Below are 18,069 nucleotides of genomic sequence, written 5' to 3' on the forward strand. Positions count from 1 at the left end.
CAGGTCTGAAAAAATGTGGTTGCTTTGGCATTTCATCAGCATCTTGTGACATTCACAATAACTTTGAATATTGTTCCTAATGAGGAAATACATTCTGTGTACCTTCATGGAATTTAGCATGATTCCTATGGCTATTGAGAATAGTCACAACTACTGGAACTAAACTGGATAAATAAGTAAAAAATTTACTTATTTTTAATTTGTAAAACATCCTGGTTATAATGTTACAGTGTTAGAAAAGGTCCTAGATATTTAATCCAACACCAGCATTTCATAGGTAATGATTCAGGCCTAGCTGGTGGGAGTAATTAGAATAGGTTCACAAATGGACAGATCAGGACTAGACCCACATCTCTTTCTAAGTCATTAGTTATAGTTGGCAAAGATCACATACCAACCAAAGTCTGTAGCATGGAAAAAAATTAATGAGAATATTCATAGGTGAGGGTTGTTTATACTACTATCAAGAGGGATAATTGTTGGCTAATTCAAATATTACATACTTGTATTGGACAACAGTAGCAGCACTAGGTAGTATTGTACTGATTCCCAACCCTCACTGTACTTTAAAAATCACTGGGGAGCCTTAAAAAGAAATACCTAGGCCTACACCCAGATATTTAGATTATTTGGCTGGATCAAGATAAAAACTTTTTTGGGTGATTCTAATATGCAGACAAAGTCAAAGACTGCTGAAATATTGCCTGCGCTGCGCTTAAGCCCAAGACATGAAATGAAAAATCTGTGAAATTCAGAAGTGTCATATTGTATTCTTTTGTGTGATATTAGAGTTTGGTTTTTTTGTTTAATAACTGTTTTTTTTTTTAAGAGATGGGGTCTTCTAAGACAAAAACCATCTGACTCAGCAATACCATTACTATATACCCAAAGGAACGTAAATCATTCTATTATAAAGACACATGCATGCACACATTCATTGCAGAACTGTTCATAATGGCAAAGATATGGAATCAACCTAAATGCCTATCACTGATAGACTGGATAAAGAAAATGTGGTACATACACATTGTGGAATACTATGCAGCCATAAAAAAGAATGAGATCAAGTCCTTTGCAGGGACATAGATGGAGCTGGAAGCCATTATCCTCATCAAACTAACATAGGAAAAGAAAACCAAATACTGCATGTTCTCTTATAAGTGGGAGCTAGATAATGAGAACACATGGACACACAGAGGGGAACAGCACACACTGGGGCCTATTGGAGGGTGGAGGGTGGGTGGAGGGAGAGGATCAGGAAAAATAGCTAATGGGTACTAGGCTTAATACCTTGATGATGAAATAATCTGTACAACAAACCCCCAGGACACAAGTTTAGCTATATAACAAGCCTGCACATCAACCCCTGAACTTAAAGAGATGGGGTCTCGCTATGTTTCCCAGGCTGCTCACAAATTCATGAGCTCAAGCAGTCCTCTGGCCTCAGCTCTGGAGTAGCTGGGACAAGAGGCACACACCACCATGCCTGGCTTGATAACTTTACCTTAAAAAAAAAAGTGTTCCTGTTTATATAAGCTTCCAACTGACTTTCAAAAGAACTTGTTCAACTTCTAAAAATTCGTAATTCAGGTAGGAAGAAAATGAAAGTATGAATAAAATAAAATGGAATGTAGACAAAATCCCTGGTATTATTTTATATGTCTTAAGAAAGTTCTAAAGGTATTAGGAAAATGAATGTCATGCTGTATGTAATTGTAATTAGCTAAGAGTGATTCAGAATAATTTAGACTCTTAATGAAAAGAGGACATAGGGAATAGTTTTTCATTTTATGCCAAGTGATTTTTCTGTTGTTTATTAGCTAGTGAAACCAATGTTGGTAAAATTAAGTTAACAATTTTAGAGTTTGTGCTAGAAAAGATGTTCTGAGGCCGGACGTGGTGGCTCACGCCTATAATTCCAGCACTTTGGGAGGCCAAGGTGGGTGGATCACCTGAGGTCAGGAGTTCGAGACCACCCTGGCCAACACGGTGAAACCCCATCTCTACTGTAAATACAAAAATCGTCCGGGCGGGGTGGCTCACGCCTGTAGCCCCAGCTGCTCAGGAGGCTGAGGCAGGAGGGTCGCTTGAACCCGGAAGGCGGAGGCTATAGTGAGCTGAGATGGCACCACTGCACTCCAGCACTCCAGCACTCCAGCCTAGGCAACAGAGTGAGACTCTGTCTCAAAAAAAAAGAAAAAAAAGAAAAGATGTTCTGATGGTGATACTGATAAATTTTTAGTTGGTTTAACTTTTTGGGTTTTGTAAATTAATAAATTAGGTAATTGTGTTTGTATATTATTTGTATGTATAGAATTACCCCTCATAATCTATTGTACTGTAATAAATCTGCTAAAGGGTTACCTTAGAATCATTACCTGGTTGGATTATGGATGTGTTTGTGAGCCTAATCTCAGTAATGAAAAATGCCTTTAGTGGCTCATGCCTGTAATTCCAACACTTTGGGAGGCCGAGGTGGGATGATCCCTTTAGCCTAGGAGTTTGAGACCAGCCTGGGCAACATAATCAGCTGGTGTGGGACATCCCGGGATAGATAACCATTTCCTTCCAAAGTCAAGATAGCTACCCAGTGAAGATCAAACGAACAAAAAAAAAAAAAAGGAAAAAAGAAAAATGCATTTATGGGGATGAGGACTTTGAGAAAGCTCCGACTCTAGAAAGCTGAAACACCAAGTAAATGCCCTTTTCTAGTCCTTAATGTGACACTAAAAGATTGATTAAATATCATAGGACATTGAATATACTGTTGTAATGCTCTTAGGACTTTTTTTGAAGATCATTTGGGGAACTTCAGTTACAGAAATTTATCACTTGATTTTGGCATAATTTAATCATTGTGGATTATTTCTGATAATTTACAAGGAGTATCTCTTCATTATCACATAGGTGGGAGAGCTGATGTGTCTTTTAAATGATTGTTTGCAATGCTTCCAAATACCTACAACTCTTTATTTTATATATATATATGTTTTTTTTTAAATTAAGACTGGATTTCACTATGCTGCCCAGGCTGATCTTGAACTCCTGGGCTTAAGTGATCCTCCTGCCTTTGGCCTCCCAAAATGCAGGAATGAGCCACCACACCCAGCCACAAATCTTTAAATCATTAAACTTTTTTAAAGAGATGGAGTCTCACTATGTTGTCCAGGCTAGTCATGAACTCCTGGGCTCAAGTGATCCTCCTACCTCAGCCTCCCAAAGTGCTGAGATTACAGGCGTGAGCCATCACGCCCAGCCGTTTTTTTTTTTTAATTAAAAAAATTTTTTTAAATTGTAAATCAGCTGGATTTTGGGAAGATAAATGCAAAGCATAGGGTTTTAAGTAGAAAAATATATAAACTAGATGAGCTTATTTTATTTTATATGAGTTCATGCCTTTAGTGTAAACTTTTCTGATTGTCTAACAGTGCACACTTAGAAGTAATGTTTTGGTATATTTTAAGGCCGATATTTCCTAATCAGTTACTGGCTACAAAACCTGGCTCAAGGTTTTTACACACTGACATAAACATTCCATTAAGTGATACTAATTTTGAGAGGCAAATGATGACAACATTTCCTGGATCAATGCCTCCTGCCTTAAGGAGGTACTCCACTGAATTTGATTATGGTACATACTGTGTTTGCCTTTATAAATTACTTAGGCCAACACTCAGTCCAAGTTGTCCTTGTAAATGAAAATTGTAAATATTTAATATACTTTCAGTTACATCAGTGTTTCTTTTGATGCATGTTTGCAGACAGCTTTATCTGGTGAGACAGACGTTCTATTATTTGTAAAATTTAAGTTAAGCAATATTACCATTTCATTTAATTCCAGTTTAGCACAAATTTTTCCTTTGTATACAAATTTTCACAAGAACATTCAACACATTTCATTATTTAGAAATGTAAACATTTATTTAAAAGTAGGTAGCAAGTTAAAAAGGAATACTTGCCGGAAATCATAAAACATAATCAAGTTCTTTTTAAAAGTTAATTTTTTTCCTATAATTTACTTTCATCGAAAGTATATTATCTTTGTTTAACATGCTAGATAGAAGCAATTTAGCAACATAAAATATATTAGCTATAGTATGTTCAAAAGAATGAGAAATGTAAATTCAGAGATGAGACCATCATGTTTTGCAGTTTAAAAAAAAATGCTGATTCTGGTGCAACATACACTGATTATCCAGGTTTTACATTTTAGGGCTGAAACCCTGAGGAACCTGCTGGTGACTGTTTAGCACTGAGCAGAGTTCAGTGTGCATGCGCTTCCAGAGTTAAAAGCTAAAGCAGACTGAGAAACAAAAAACCAACATCTTTGCATTTCTGAGTTTTTACTTGTAATCATAGGTTTTCCCAAATTATTAGAATGTCTATACCTTAGCTGTTTTACTAGAAAAATGATTTATGCTAGTATAGTCACTTGTTTAGAAGTCGGAAAAAGATCATTTTTTCTTTTTAGAAATTACTAAGCTCTGTTGGTACTACAGCTGATCCTTCTTCAGTTCCGGAGGCTTCTTCTGGTGTCTGTAGCTCTTGACAGTGGTACTTCACTTTAAGAGGTTTGCCAGGGTACCAGACCAAGTGAATGCGACAGGGAATTATTTCCTAGGAAATAGAGTTATAAAATATTATAATCTGCAAAAACTTATGGTAAAAACAATTCTACATACAATGTTATGTTTTACCTGTGTTGATAATTCATGAAGTAGAACAGTATAATCAAAATCAATTGTATCATCATTAGTTTTCTAGAGGGAGAAAAAAAGAGTTAGTGTAATAAATATGGTGGTATTTAGTGTAATAACTATACAATACATTCTTGTTTTGAATGGGTGCCTTGTGTCTCCTACTGCCTTTTCGATTTCAGCCTCACGGTTTTTGGTGGTATTTTGCTTCAAGATATGGAAGTCATGGATCCTCATTTTTGTCTTGTCACTGAGTTATATGAAAGTCTGGTTGAATGTCTGTCACTTTTTCTGATGGAGACTGAAGTCTGTGGGAATAGGGAGATTCTTTTGACAACCTTAAGGATCTAGATACTGTATATATACCTCAAGCTGATATATTAGCCCTGATATGACAGGCAGTAAGACAAGGGGAGGGGCAACCAGTAATTCTAGAAGGCCTACCATGGGCCAGGTTCTGTGCTAGGCACCTTCTACATGTTCTCATCTAATTCTCCTTTACAATCTATGTATTATGAGCCTGGTTTTACAGGAGAGGTAATTTGAGATTACAGCTAGGAAGGGACAAATGGGAATTCCAACCCAGATCTACTGACTCCAACACCCACATTCTTCATATATACCACATGAAGCTATACACGCTGTTTCTAAAACCAGTGCATTGGATATTTTTCAGTAGGCAGGCAGTTGTCTTCATCTCTTTTATTCACATCGTTTCTGTACATTTTACTAGTGACTAAACCAACTCCGTATTTTCTTTCTGACATTTCCTTTTTTTTTTTTTTGCAAGAGTGCTTATCTGTTCACTAGTAAAAATGGAAGAAAGAACATTTTTAAAAAAATACCTTAATTTGGATTATAATTTGAGTCTTTTCCTACTATAACTGAGTACTCCATTTTTCTAAGAGAAAGAGAATGAGTTACTTAAAAAACAATTTTTTTCTTTTCTCTTTCCGCCTTTTTCCCTGTTCTCTGCTTCCTGCTTAGCTCTTTAGAAATGGAATCATAACTTTTACCTTCCCTTTTACCAGACGCTCCCTGCATGGCAAGCTTATGTATGTGCTCACTTCAATGCTTGAGAGCTGGGACTCTCCCACCAGGAGAAGGCCTTAAGAGACAACAGTCAATTTACAACGTCAGTTAGGCCCATGAGGGAACTCTGTCCAAGTGTCTTGAAACAATGGCCATTTTACAATCTAGCTCTGCCCACAATGGCGTCAGCTTGACCACCGGGTAGATAAGGCACCCAAGAAGTCACATAGACCCTGCACCTGCTTGCTCCCTCTTCTGCATGCCATTTATGCCAAGTCCCCCTGTAAAAGCCCTTGTTTTTTGTCCCAAAAGGGAAACAGTACCTTAAAGGCAGGAGCCTATACTTCTTCCCCTAAGCTAGCTTTGGAATAAAGTCACTTTCTTCATACCAGACCTCACTCGTGAATTGGATTCTGCAAGCAGCAAGTGATTAAACTTGCATTTTGGTTACATTACCAGGTTTCTATTAAGAATACTAAAGAATACAAAAAAGCAACCCCCCCCCCCCCCCCCCACCAAAGAAGTTTAGACTCCCCTTTGCCTACATTGATGGAGATTTTTACTAGCCGTGAAATGGCCAGTAGGTGAAGTCTGGAGGGAAGATACAGGCTGGAAACCTAATATTTGTTTTAAGCTCTGCCTCTTCTTTGCCTCGCTGGAGACTGCCATGATTTCCTTCAGAAATGCCTGAAGGAAAGGAGGCATTTCCTTCCCCAGAGGGCCTGGATAAATCAGAAATCAACTGCATTTTCTATGATTCTTCTTGGCAATAGTCAGTAGGTTTCCCTCGTCTCTCACAGTGTACCCACGAATGTTCAAAGCAAACATCTGAGGCACAAGCTGGAAAGTCAGAGAATTCATGAGAGAAAATTCAATGTCTCTTTCTTAAGGGAACAGTTACTGGAGGTTCCAGTGATCAGTCTGGCATTGTCACTTTGAGGGTGTGTTTAGCCTTGCTAGACCTTCATTTGGTGGCTGTCTTGACCTTGGAAGTACATGATTATCTATCCCAAGATGTCCCACACCAGCTGGATATTTGTCTCAGACTTTTGTGCTGTCTGCACTATTTTTCAAGTCTTGACTGTTTACCATGTATTTTTATAATTTAAAAATTGGTTTTAGGCTGGACATGGTGGCTCACGCCTGTAATCCCAGCACTTTGGGAGGCCAAAGTGGGAGGATCACTTGAGCCCAGGAGTTCGAGACCAGCATGGGCAATATTATTATTTTTTAATAGAGACCACCTTGTCTTTATTTAAAAAATAATAATAAGTGTGTGTGTGTGTGTGTGTGTGTATATATATATATATATATAAAAATTGGTTTTACTTATACACTTAAAATGTTTTTTTGAGAACAATGCCTTATTCTGCGTTTGAAAATGGCATTTCTGAAGGAAATCATGGCAGTCTCCATTGAGGCAAAAAAGGCAGAGCTTAAAACAAATGTTAGGATTCCAGCCCCATTTGACAGACTGTTTTGGTAAAAGCATAAAGAGTGTTACCCATTTTTAAATACAAAAATATGAGTCGTGATAATGCTGGTAAAACCCTCTGTCATTTGATTGAGAACTTCCTCAATAAAGTTATCGAAACATCCCCTTACATTTTTGTTTTTATAGATTCCTCCTCCTTTAGGAGGAACCACCTTTAAACCAAACCAAAAAGCACAGCTTATTAAAAAAAATGCAGAAGAGGACATTGCACATCCCAGCCTGGCAAAGGATGCCAAGATTGGACTGCCCTCCCCATGTCAAGCTCTGCCAAGAAGTCATTATTTTTAATATTATTCAGAAATTATCTTTTTGGCTTCAATTCAGATCATCACAAGTGCCAAATCTTGTAGCCCAAATGGATGATGATTTGTTGCTACATTTCCTGGTAACTCAGCACTTAATCTTGTTGCAGACAGACTGGAAGTGTTTTGTTTGTTCCCTTTTACTTGGTCATAACCCAACCCACCCCATGCCCCTCCACCCTGCTTCCCCCAAAAGGGAGCAAAGGATCTCTAACAGAACTAGGGTGGTTTTAGTAGAGAAGAATTAGGCTTAAGTTAGTAATAGAAGTTATCAAAAGTAGATTTCAGCATAATAGATAAGGTAGATAGGATGGTTTCTATATGTAGCTTTGGCTAATGGAGACTTCTACTTAATATGAAGATGAGCTGACTGATAGTGATGTGCTGCAGGTTAGATAGTTTGGGGTGCTTACAAACCTGGTACTGATTGATAAGAGTTAGAACAATACTCAGCTTGACTTTTCTCAATTCATATTAAAGGCTAAAGGTACGGGCTTATCCATTTTTTTCCCTAGCCAGCATATATCCCGTGTTCTTGGCACTGTCCTCATAGTATTGGGAATGACATCTATTCTTCAGTTCTAAGGAAAGAGTTGTGCCAGTAAGATGTGTCTTACTTTATATTTGCATTTCAGTCTTTCTTTTTTTTTTTGCACACTCTTCCCTCAGGCCTTGTTCATTTGGGGCTGTGAGTTTATAAGCTTGTACTTCTTTACACAATTGCATTAAAAGGTGAAATTAGCCCTGAGTATCAAGATAGTAATTCCCAGAAAGTTTTTGGAAAAATTATAATCTTCATACTTTTTTTGAGCTACCTTGGGCCAAGAGCACCTCCAGTCACTTCCTGCCTCCGTGCCATACTGGCTTTCTCAGCCCTAGTGTCCTGTTGCTAGTCTCTCAGAACAGTATTTAGACCTTCTGCTCATAGTGTCTTTTTAAAAATCATTGCTTGTTGCTTGTGTTGCTTCTTTTGATGAACGGTCACAGGAGACCTTAGTGGCCACTGAACAGCAGAATTTGAAAATCTTTGTGGATATGTGCATACTTTTCTTTAAAAGAACTCTAAGCTGAAATGCATGTCAGCCTTGAAACCAAATATCCTAATTGCTCCAGGGATTTAAATTTGTATTAGTTTAACTTCAATCCGTTTGTGAGTCCTCATTTAATAGGCCCTAAGAGATGAAATGATTTGCCTTGGATGACTCAGCTGCATATTCAACTATTATTTATCTAACACCCAGACATCACAGGGGGAAAAAAAAATCTAAAACTCTTAGTCAATGACCATTCTCCCTCTGCATTTGTTTTTGTTTGTTTTGTTTTGTTTTGTTTTTTTGAGACAGAGTCTTGCTCTGTCGCCCAGGCTGGAGTGCACTAGCACGATCTCACCTCACTGCAACCTCCGCCTCCCGGGTTCAAGCGATTCTCCTACCTCAGCCTCCCGAGTAGCTGGGACTACAGGCGCGTGCCACCATGCTTGGCTAAATTTTTTGTATTTTTAGTAGAGACAGGGTTTCACAGTGTTAGCCAGTATGGTCTCCATCTCCTGACCTCATGATCCACCTGCCTCAGCCTCCCAAAGTGCTGGGATTACAGGCATGAGCCACTGCACCCAGCCTGCATTTCTGCTTTTTAACTGTTTAGTTACTTGTATGTCCTCGCTTTCCTACGTGCAGTTTGGTTGAGGGATGTTAGTGGACAGATGATGGACATGAAAGACGGGTTAGAACGGGAGAGAAATACACCTGCTATTTTTGTACCCTAGTATGTCCTAGTGGTAAAAATGTGTCATATGCAACTGCAAAAGAAAGGGAAACATGTTAAATGTCCTAGTTTTTTCTGTTATCTCAATGTGTTGCTCTATTCCTATTAAGTTTTCCTCTCACATTTACTACAATTAGTTCTATGTTATCTTGACACCATTTTCTACGCTTAAAACAACCTCTTCCCCCTAACTTTAAAATCAGGTACAGTAAAAGCCTCTTGTTGAGGATGTGGTTATCTTGGTAGATGAGTGTGTCAGAAACAGATAGAAACTTACCTAGCAAAAGAACGTACTGTATCTTGACTTGTTATATGGCAACAATCAATTAGATGGTAATTTCTATTTAAAAGCATTCTATATGGGGAAAGACATGTTCATTTTGATAAGTAAAGACAAAATCTAGGTTTTTAGTTGATGTGTGTTGTACGTGTGGTCTTTGGAAAGCAAACCAAACTATGTATTATTGACATTAAAAATGATGACTTAATGCTGGGTAAATCCTGTACTCAGAAGATACTCACTGATGATCCATCCATGGGTGAACCTATGAACAAAACGAATTTTTTAAATTGGTGCTTATGATTAGTTCAGCTTGCCTCTCTAATAATCCCAACACCTTTGCTCTCATCCTGCTCTCAGCTTATTACTTTGCCTCCTTTTTCACTGAGAAGACAGAAGCAGTTAGAATAGAGCTTCCACAAGCTCCTACTTTGATATCTGCCCTCCTAGCACTGGGCCACTGTTTCCTGCTTTCCCTCTACGTGAACTCTCCGTGTTTCTAATATCATCTGGATTAATCACATCCTCTCTGGCCTACTCAAAGACAGTAACTCTAACAACTTTTCCCTCTCTTTCATGCAATTCCTGCTTTGCCTCTCTCTGCCGGACTTTTCCTCCTCAACATATAAACATGCTGTTATGTCTCCCAACCAAAAAAAAATGCAAAAAACCTTTCAGCCCTATGCTCACCCATCATCCAGCTGTAGTCCTCTTCCTTCCTTTTACTCTCCTTTATTATAGCTAAATTTCTTGAAAGGATGGAATGTCCACTTCCTCTCCTCCCATCCTTTCCTGAACCTACCCCAATCTGCCTTTTGTCCCCACTGTGCCAGTGAGAGGGCTCTTGATAAGCTCTCCCTTCATTGACTTCCAGTTGGTCAATGAAATGGGCAGTTCTCAGTCCTCATCTTACTTGACTTTCCAGCAGCATTTAGTACTACCAGCCAGTCCTCATCCTTGAAATACTTTCTTTTCCCATATCTCTAACTGCTTAAGTCAGAAGTGTTCCATGATCCAGTCCTTACATAACTTACCTTCTTTGTCTACACTCATTATCTGTGATCTCATCCAGTCTTGTGGCTTTAAATACTATATGGTGACAACTACAGCCGAGACCTCTCCCCTGAACTTCAGACTCTTCTGTCCAGAAGATTATACAAATTCTCTGTTTGGTTATAGAATTTAGAATGCTCCAAATCAAGATAATTCTCCCTCAATTCTGTTCCTCCTATAAGCTTCCCCAATTGGTAAATGAAAACTGTGTCCTTCTAGTTAATCATACCAAAATCCTAAAAATCATCCTTAACTCCTCTCATCTCTGATATCCATATCCAACCCATGAGCAAATACTGTCAATCTGCCAGAATCCAAACATCTCTCCAGCCCCATTGCCACCACCCTGGTCCAAGCCACCACCAGGCCTTGCCTAGAATATTGCAATACTTTTTTTTTTTTTTTTTTTTTTTTTTGAGACAGAGATGGCATCTCACTCTGTTGCCCAGGATGGAGTACAGTAGCTCAATCATAGCTTATTACAACCTCCAACTCCTGAATCAAGCAATCATCCCAACTCTGCGTCCCGAGTACCTGGGACTATAGGCATGTGCCACTACATCTGGCTAATTTTTAATTTTTTTGTAGAGATAGGGCCTTGCTATGCTACCCAGGCTGGTCTCAAACTCCTGACCTCAAATGATCCTTCCACCTTGGCTACTTAATTTTTTTCATAACATTTACCATCATATGATACATATTTATTTATTAGCTCACTGTCTCTTTTTATCTTCTCTCACTAGAATTAATCTAAATGAGGGCAGCAACATTGTGTCTTTGTTCACGACTGTGTCCCCAGCCCCTGAAACAATACTTGGCCCATTGCAGGAACTCACATATTTATTGAAATAAATGTGATTAAAACTCTTGATACGAAATTAGAAGTTCACATGAGACCACTTTGATTGTAACTGTTGTGGCACAAGTTAATTTTCAGGTTTTTCTTACCCACTGCCTCACACTAGTGAGCTGTGCCAAGTAGTAGTGTGACACCTGTGTTGTCATTTCCCACATCACATAAGAGCTTCCAAGGAAAGCCAAATCCCAGATGGGTCTCAGAGAGGGATCAATATGTCCATGATTATCTGAGAGAGACAAAAAAAGCACATTTGTATTAATGCATTTTTGAGACAAAATCTCAGAAGTTGCAGAAATGAAATAGGGTTTAAACTTAGTCATACCAGTCATCTCTCTCACAGCAAGACCTTGAGCCAGATGTGTGATTTGTTTGTATCTGTTTCTATGTTAGTATGTAGATTTATATTCTTCAACTTGCCAAACTGAGTAAATCTATTATAAATCAATGGCCATTTGCTGTACTGTATACACGCAAAGTAAGAGCTATGAAGCCTACGCTGTATCAAGCCTATGTCCACAAAGTATCGTGGACCCATCTTGTCTTCTGCGAACCCACTGCCACCACCCTTCAGGCCTGAGCTGCTTCTCCCTGAGACCACAGCCACAGTCTGCTACCAAATCTCTCAGATTTCAGTCTCCTCCTTCCAACTGTTGCACACCTAGCAGCTAAAGTGACTTTTCCATACTCATTACTGAATACTCAAAGATGACATTCAATTTAACTTAGTCTTGTTAGTTAAGAAGCTTTTTTTTTAAAGAGACAGGGTCTTGCTTTATTGTCCAGGCCAGAATTCAGTGCCACAGTTACGCTTCACAGTAGCCTTGAATTCCTGGGCTCAAGCAATCCTCCTGCCATGGCCTCCCAAAGTGCTGAGATTACAGATGAAGGCCACTGTGCTGGCCAAGAAGCATTTTTAATTAGGTTGAAAAGTCTATCACTGATATTTTTCACCTTACCTTCTGGTTTAGGTCTATAGTCAATGTGATGGTGGTCTTTGCTTCCCAGTCTGCCAGAATATCTTTGGGCTTCTCTAATCATTGGCCTTAAAGCTAATCAATGTGTTGGCAGCATCTCTGTCACTCTTGTTTAACACGTGAAGAAAACAGGTAGATTTTTTTCTGTGGCATTGTTTTCGGACCTAAAATCTTTTAAATTTGGCAAACATCTTTCTTAAAACTTACACAGTATTAGACACTGTGAGAGGTTAGGGATACAATGACTAATAAATTATTGTTGGTGACTTTTAGGAGCTCAAATTTTATGAGGTGACTGTTCATGAACCATCATTTTATGCAGTTTTGTAGGGATACTATATTAAGGCCTAATAATAGCACAATACATGAGGAATACTAACAAACTTATTAGGAAACTAATCCTTCTGGGTAAAGTAATCCTTAGCATAAATTCTATTCTGTATTGGTAGAACTTGGCTAGTTTATACTCAGAGGTAATTCAGACAGCATTCATTGATTTCTTGGGATCTGTGAAGGATACCAAGATGGGTCCCCACCCTCCACATGTTGACATGGTGGGGTTATAGTTGATACATTCCTTAAGAGAGGGAGGATCAGAAAGCTGAGGGACAGCAGGGAAGGGACAGGTTTCTTTGGGCTTTGGGCTGGAGAGGGTTAGGGGAAACTTCACAGAGATGAGATTTTGGCTGCGCCTTGAATTGCTGTCATTTGTGTGGGGGTCTGAGTGAGAAAGTGAGCATGTGAAGGTAGGAAGGCACCAGGCAGGGGCAGCCTCAGTGACTGTTCTTGATAGAATATACAGTATACTGGCAGCAGATTTTGAAAGGCCTTGTTTCCAGCGCTGCCAGAGTGGGTATGAACTGCAACTGAGTAGTAAGTGTGGAAGATGACTTTGACTGCTGGGTGCGGTGGTCTCAGGGAGAAGAAGCCCAGGCATGAAGGATGGTGACAGTGGATTTGGAGATGAAAAGATTAGTCCAAAATACTTTGTGAATGCAGGCTTGATAGGAAATGGCAAGTTATTAAATGTTAGTAGATTAGTTGATAATGACCAAAGTTTCTAGCCAACTCTAGGAGAATAGTAATACCATTAAATGTAGGACAGAAAGTGGGAACGTTTTGGGTGAAAACAAGTTGAGTTTGTTATTAGGTGTATTAAATACAGTGTCAAAAAAGTCATGAAGGTGGATGATGTAAAGTGCTACAGATAGGCCGGGCATGGTGGCTCACGCCTGTAATCCCAGCACTTTGGGAGGCCAAGGGGGGTGGATCACCGGAGGTCAGGAGTTGAAGACCAGCCTGGACAACATGGTGAAACCCCATCTCTATTAAAAATATAAAAATTAGCTGGGTGTGGTGGCACACGCCTGTAATCTCAGATACTCTGGAGGCTGAAGCAGGAGAATCACTTGAACCCAGGAGACAGACGTTGCAGTGAACCTAGATTGCACCACCACACACTGGACAGAGGGAGACTCTGTCTCAAAGAAAAAAAAAAAGTGATACAGATAAATCAAGAAGGATAAGAAGCAAGATCTGGTTAGGGTTTTTGGTGATCTGGGTGGTCCCTTTATGTACATAGAGTAGAAGCCAAATAGGAAGAGTTGGAGGTTGAGGCAATGTGTATAGAATCTACTTTTGAAAAGTAGACAGAATAAGGAAAAAGAGGGGGTGATGGGTCTATGAAGAAACTGGTCAACAGAACTCTGATCTTGACGATCTTTATAGGACAAGAGAAGGAACTGGTTGACGGAGATTCTCAAGGTGGGAAGGATACTGATGGGGCAAAATTATGAAAGAACCAGATAAACTAGAACCAAGAGTACAAAAGGAGTCTTAGAATTAAAGAGAGGGTTGGGGAAGACGTAGTGACTTTGTGAGGTGGGAAGAAATGACAGAATCAAATGTCTCAGTCTCAGTAAAGCAGGAGGCAAGACTGTCTCCTGAAAGTGCATGAGGCTGGGGTGTGGGCCTTGAAAAAATGGAAAAGCTTCAACACAGCAGTCATGTGGAGTGCAGTAAGATGTTAGAAATAAATAGCAGCATTGAAGACTCAGCACTTGGAGAAATCTTTTAGAAGAAAATACCTGTTGAGAATAAAGCAAAAGGTATTTGTTGCCCTTCATTGTCATCATATCACCCTTATGTGACATATATAAGTTTTTTGGTTCCATAATGCTTTCCTGTTAATATCGAAGTGCCTTCATATTTGGAACTGAGGACTTCCAGTACTCTTCACTGGCTTTTCTGTGTAATTTCTTTAACCTGGTAATGTCATTTTTTCCTGTCATCATATGACAAGTAATCAATAGGGAGCTGTGACTATTTTTACAGATGTTATTGTAGAAAGTATGTTGCGGACTTCTACTTCCTGAGAAGAATATCAGCATTTCACGAATGAATTTTTTTTTCCTCATTGCTATGAGCAGCTGAACCATAAGAACTTCAGAACATTATGTAATACAAGACTCTGAATTCAATATCTTGGATATAAACTTTTTTGCTTATTTTGCTTTTAAGAGGTTTCCCATCATTCCTGTCTTCATTGACTGAAAACTTCCTTGATCCAGCTCATCATCACGTGTTCTATCTTATGGTGCTGCTGTGAGTTCAGATTTGTGAGATCAAAACCCATCACCCTAGAAGATAAACCAGTTATACTAAATACCATGAATAGTGAGAACATTTGAAAGGGTAAGTGCTGGCAACACTGCTATAGAACCACTTGGGCAGACACAACTTTAGCTGGTTATTCCCAGGTTTTCAATCTTTCCCTCTGTATGTAGTGTACTTGGATTCATTGCTAGGAAGTTTGTAAATTCATTAGAAGTGAAACTTCCACTCATAAAAAACAGACAACTTAAGGGGAAAAAACAATGTGGAGCAAGGATATTCCAAAATGGATTAGATCTTCTCACTTACCCATTGTACTACAACAGTCCAATGCCTTGGATCCATTAAATACTGAATAGGAATCTGCTGAGATTTTTTTTTTTTTTTTTTGAGATGGAGTTTCGCTCTGTTGCCCAGGCTGGAGTGCAGTGGTGGAATCTTGGCTCACTGCAACCTCTGCCTCTCTGGTTCAAGCGACTCTTCTGCCTCAGCCTCCCAAGTAGCTGGGACTACAGGCTCATGCCACCATGCCTGGCTATTTTTAGTAGAGATGGGGTTTCACCGTGTTAGCCAGGATGGTCTCGATCTCCTGACCTCGTGATCCACCCGCCTCGGCCTCCCAACGTGCTGGGATTGCAGGCATGAGCCACCACGCCTGGCCCCCCTGAGATTTGAACTGGGTAAAATTTACCTTATCTAAAACCAAACGTTTTTGGTTTTAAGTAGATAATTTTACATACACAGACAAGCTATAGATAGCACCATTAAATGTCTCTGCTGAATTTACTATGACAGCAAAACTTACAAGTTTTTTGATGAAAAGTTGCCCTCTATTAAAGAAGTTTTTTGAAGTCTTACAGTAGCTACATTAAGTTAGATTATTATAGAATGGTCCCTATGGATATACAGGACTTACTAACTAAACATACAGTTAGCCTGCACTATTAAGGAGTGTCTAAAATCTCATGATCCTGTGGCAAATATTCAAAGAAAAGATCCAATACAATTTCTAAAATTTGTGTTTTAAGGAGTACAGATAAGCCCTATTTTCCCAACTAAAGGAAAACAATTCCTAAATAAGTGTAGATTTATAAGTATCAGTCATCAGGTCATTTATTTCAAGCAATACTCAATATAAACAAATTCTGCTACAACATGAGATTTTAATTGCTCCCCTTGATTCCTTGGCACAGGATTTGATCTGAGTTGTCAGAGAACTATCATGTGAGAATCATTCAGGGTTCAGAATTTTAGAAATGGAAGAAGCAGTATTCCACTTCGAGGTTTTTAAGGACATTTAGTCTCAGTAAATTGATGGGGAGCAGAGACATTCAGGAATGGAGACTACAGAGCCTCCAGTGTTGACATGGGTTTGCCACAGAATCTGGGCAAATGAGTGAACTGTGGGAGAGGGTGGGACCATGAGTGCTGTAGCGGTCAGACATCAAGCTTAATACCCAAGAGATGACTTTCGTGGTTTTGAAAATTGGATTTGCCAGTAAATGTGCTGAGTCTCAACTGCTGTCCACACATTCTGATGAGTGCAGGAACGCATGAGCTCTGCTTCCCTTCAGCTGAGTCACTTCAGAGGGCAGGGCTCCTTTGTTGGAGACAGCACCACTGCCCATTAACCACTGACTTGAAATGAGATAAACATGACTCCCCTGCAGCATCCCAGAGAGGGCTCATCTGGCCTTGGAGTGTAAGGCTGTGATGAGCAGAGTAGTGGCTCTGGAGGCTGTCGTCTAAAGTTTCCAAAGCCACTGCCAAAAATAGAGATGTCACCTCAGCTCCTGGACTCAACCCTGAAAACAGCACCCCTATATGCATATCCTATTTCAAAATCCTGTACCTCTTACCTGGGGGTTCAGTTCTTACTGTGCCCCTCATTCTGGGATGGAAAATGAGGAGTTTTTTTTTGTTTATTTTTTTTTGTTTTTGGAGATGGAGTTTCATTCTTGTTGTCCAGGCTGGAGTGCAGTCGCACAGTCTCAGCTCACTGCAACCTCTGCCTCCCAGGTTCATGCCATTCTCCTGCCCCAGCCTCCTGAGTAGCTGGGACTACAGGCGCCCGTCACCACGCCTGGCTAATTTTTTCTATTTTTTAGTAGAGACGGGGTTTCACCATGTTAGCCAGGATGGTCTTGATCTCCTGACCTCGTGATCTGCCCGCCTCGGCCTCCCAAAGTGCTGGGATTACAGGCGTGAGCCACCGCGCCCAGCTGGAAAATGAGGAGATGAAAGGGATACATACTGTTGGTGGAGTTACTGTGTTGGATTAGAGATGAAGAACAGAAAGGTGATACCTCTGAGTTTTGTTTAAATTATGAGGGATACCACAATATTTAGTTGAATGAAAGTGCCACTTTAGGGATAAAAACTTAAATGATCTTTCTTTTAAGGATTTAGTTATTACATACATTCCTGAATGTAGAAATTCCAAATGCTGATTCATACCAGGTATGCTGACTGTTTCCAAGGGGTTTTTCAGTTGCTTCATTTGCTTGTAAAGCAGGTAATCCTCTTGTTGTCTTTTCTTTTTCTCGATGAGCCGTGTACAAGTTACATTGATGGTTGGTCTGGGTTTCTGATTCTTGAAAAACACTCGAGCAGAACATTTCCCCAAACGTCCCTCACCTTCCTGAAGTAAAGACTGTGGAGTTAAACAGGATATTTTATCACCTCCCACTCATCCCAGTGCACACAAGTACACACAAGATTGAGAAGAGTTCATTGTACAAGGCAGGCAGGCTCTGGCATCAATAGATGTAGTGGGTTTTGCTTTATAGTGGGTTGTGCTCACAGCTGAATACAACAGTCCTTCTCTCTTTGCTATCATTTAAACTCTTGTCTTCTGATTGTGACTTTATAAAATGATGTTGGGCATATTTCCAAAGAAATATCATTGACATCCATTGAGCACTGCTTGGCTCAAACCTCTAGAGTAGTGGCCACTTTACTCTCTAATGTGGACCAACATAATACTTAGGTGGACCTCAA

General features: G+C 39.6%; 1 protein-coding gene across 1 annotated transcript in view; it reads right to left on the reverse strand.

Annotated features, from left to right (window-relative positions):
- Positions 1-3,778: 3,778 nt before the first annotated feature.
- Positions 3,779-18,069, reverse strand: part of RARRES1 (retinoic acid receptor responder 1) — a 35,766-nt gene continuing 21,475 nt past the window's right edge. The window contains exons 3-6 of the mRNA XM_031009274.3: positions 17,527-17,722; positions 11,572-11,708; positions 4,698-4,760; positions 3,779-4,617 (exon numbers count right to left, since the gene is read on the reverse strand). Coding sequence (XP_030865134.3) covers positions 4,468-4,617; positions 4,698-4,760; positions 11,572-11,708; positions 17,527-17,722 — 546 coding nt within the window. The 3' untranslated portion in view covers positions 3,779-4,467. The remainder of the gene's footprint in view (positions 4,618-4,697; positions 4,761-11,571; positions 11,709-17,526; positions 17,723-18,069) is intronic.

Source organism: Gorilla gorilla, chromosome 2 (assembly GCF_029281585.2).
Source record: "Gorilla gorilla gorilla isolate KB3781 chromosome 2, NHGRI_mGorGor1-v2.1_pri, whole genome shotgun sequence".
Classification (NCBI taxonomy): Eukaryota; Metazoa; Chordata; class Mammalia; order Primates; family Hominidae; genus Gorilla; species Gorilla gorilla.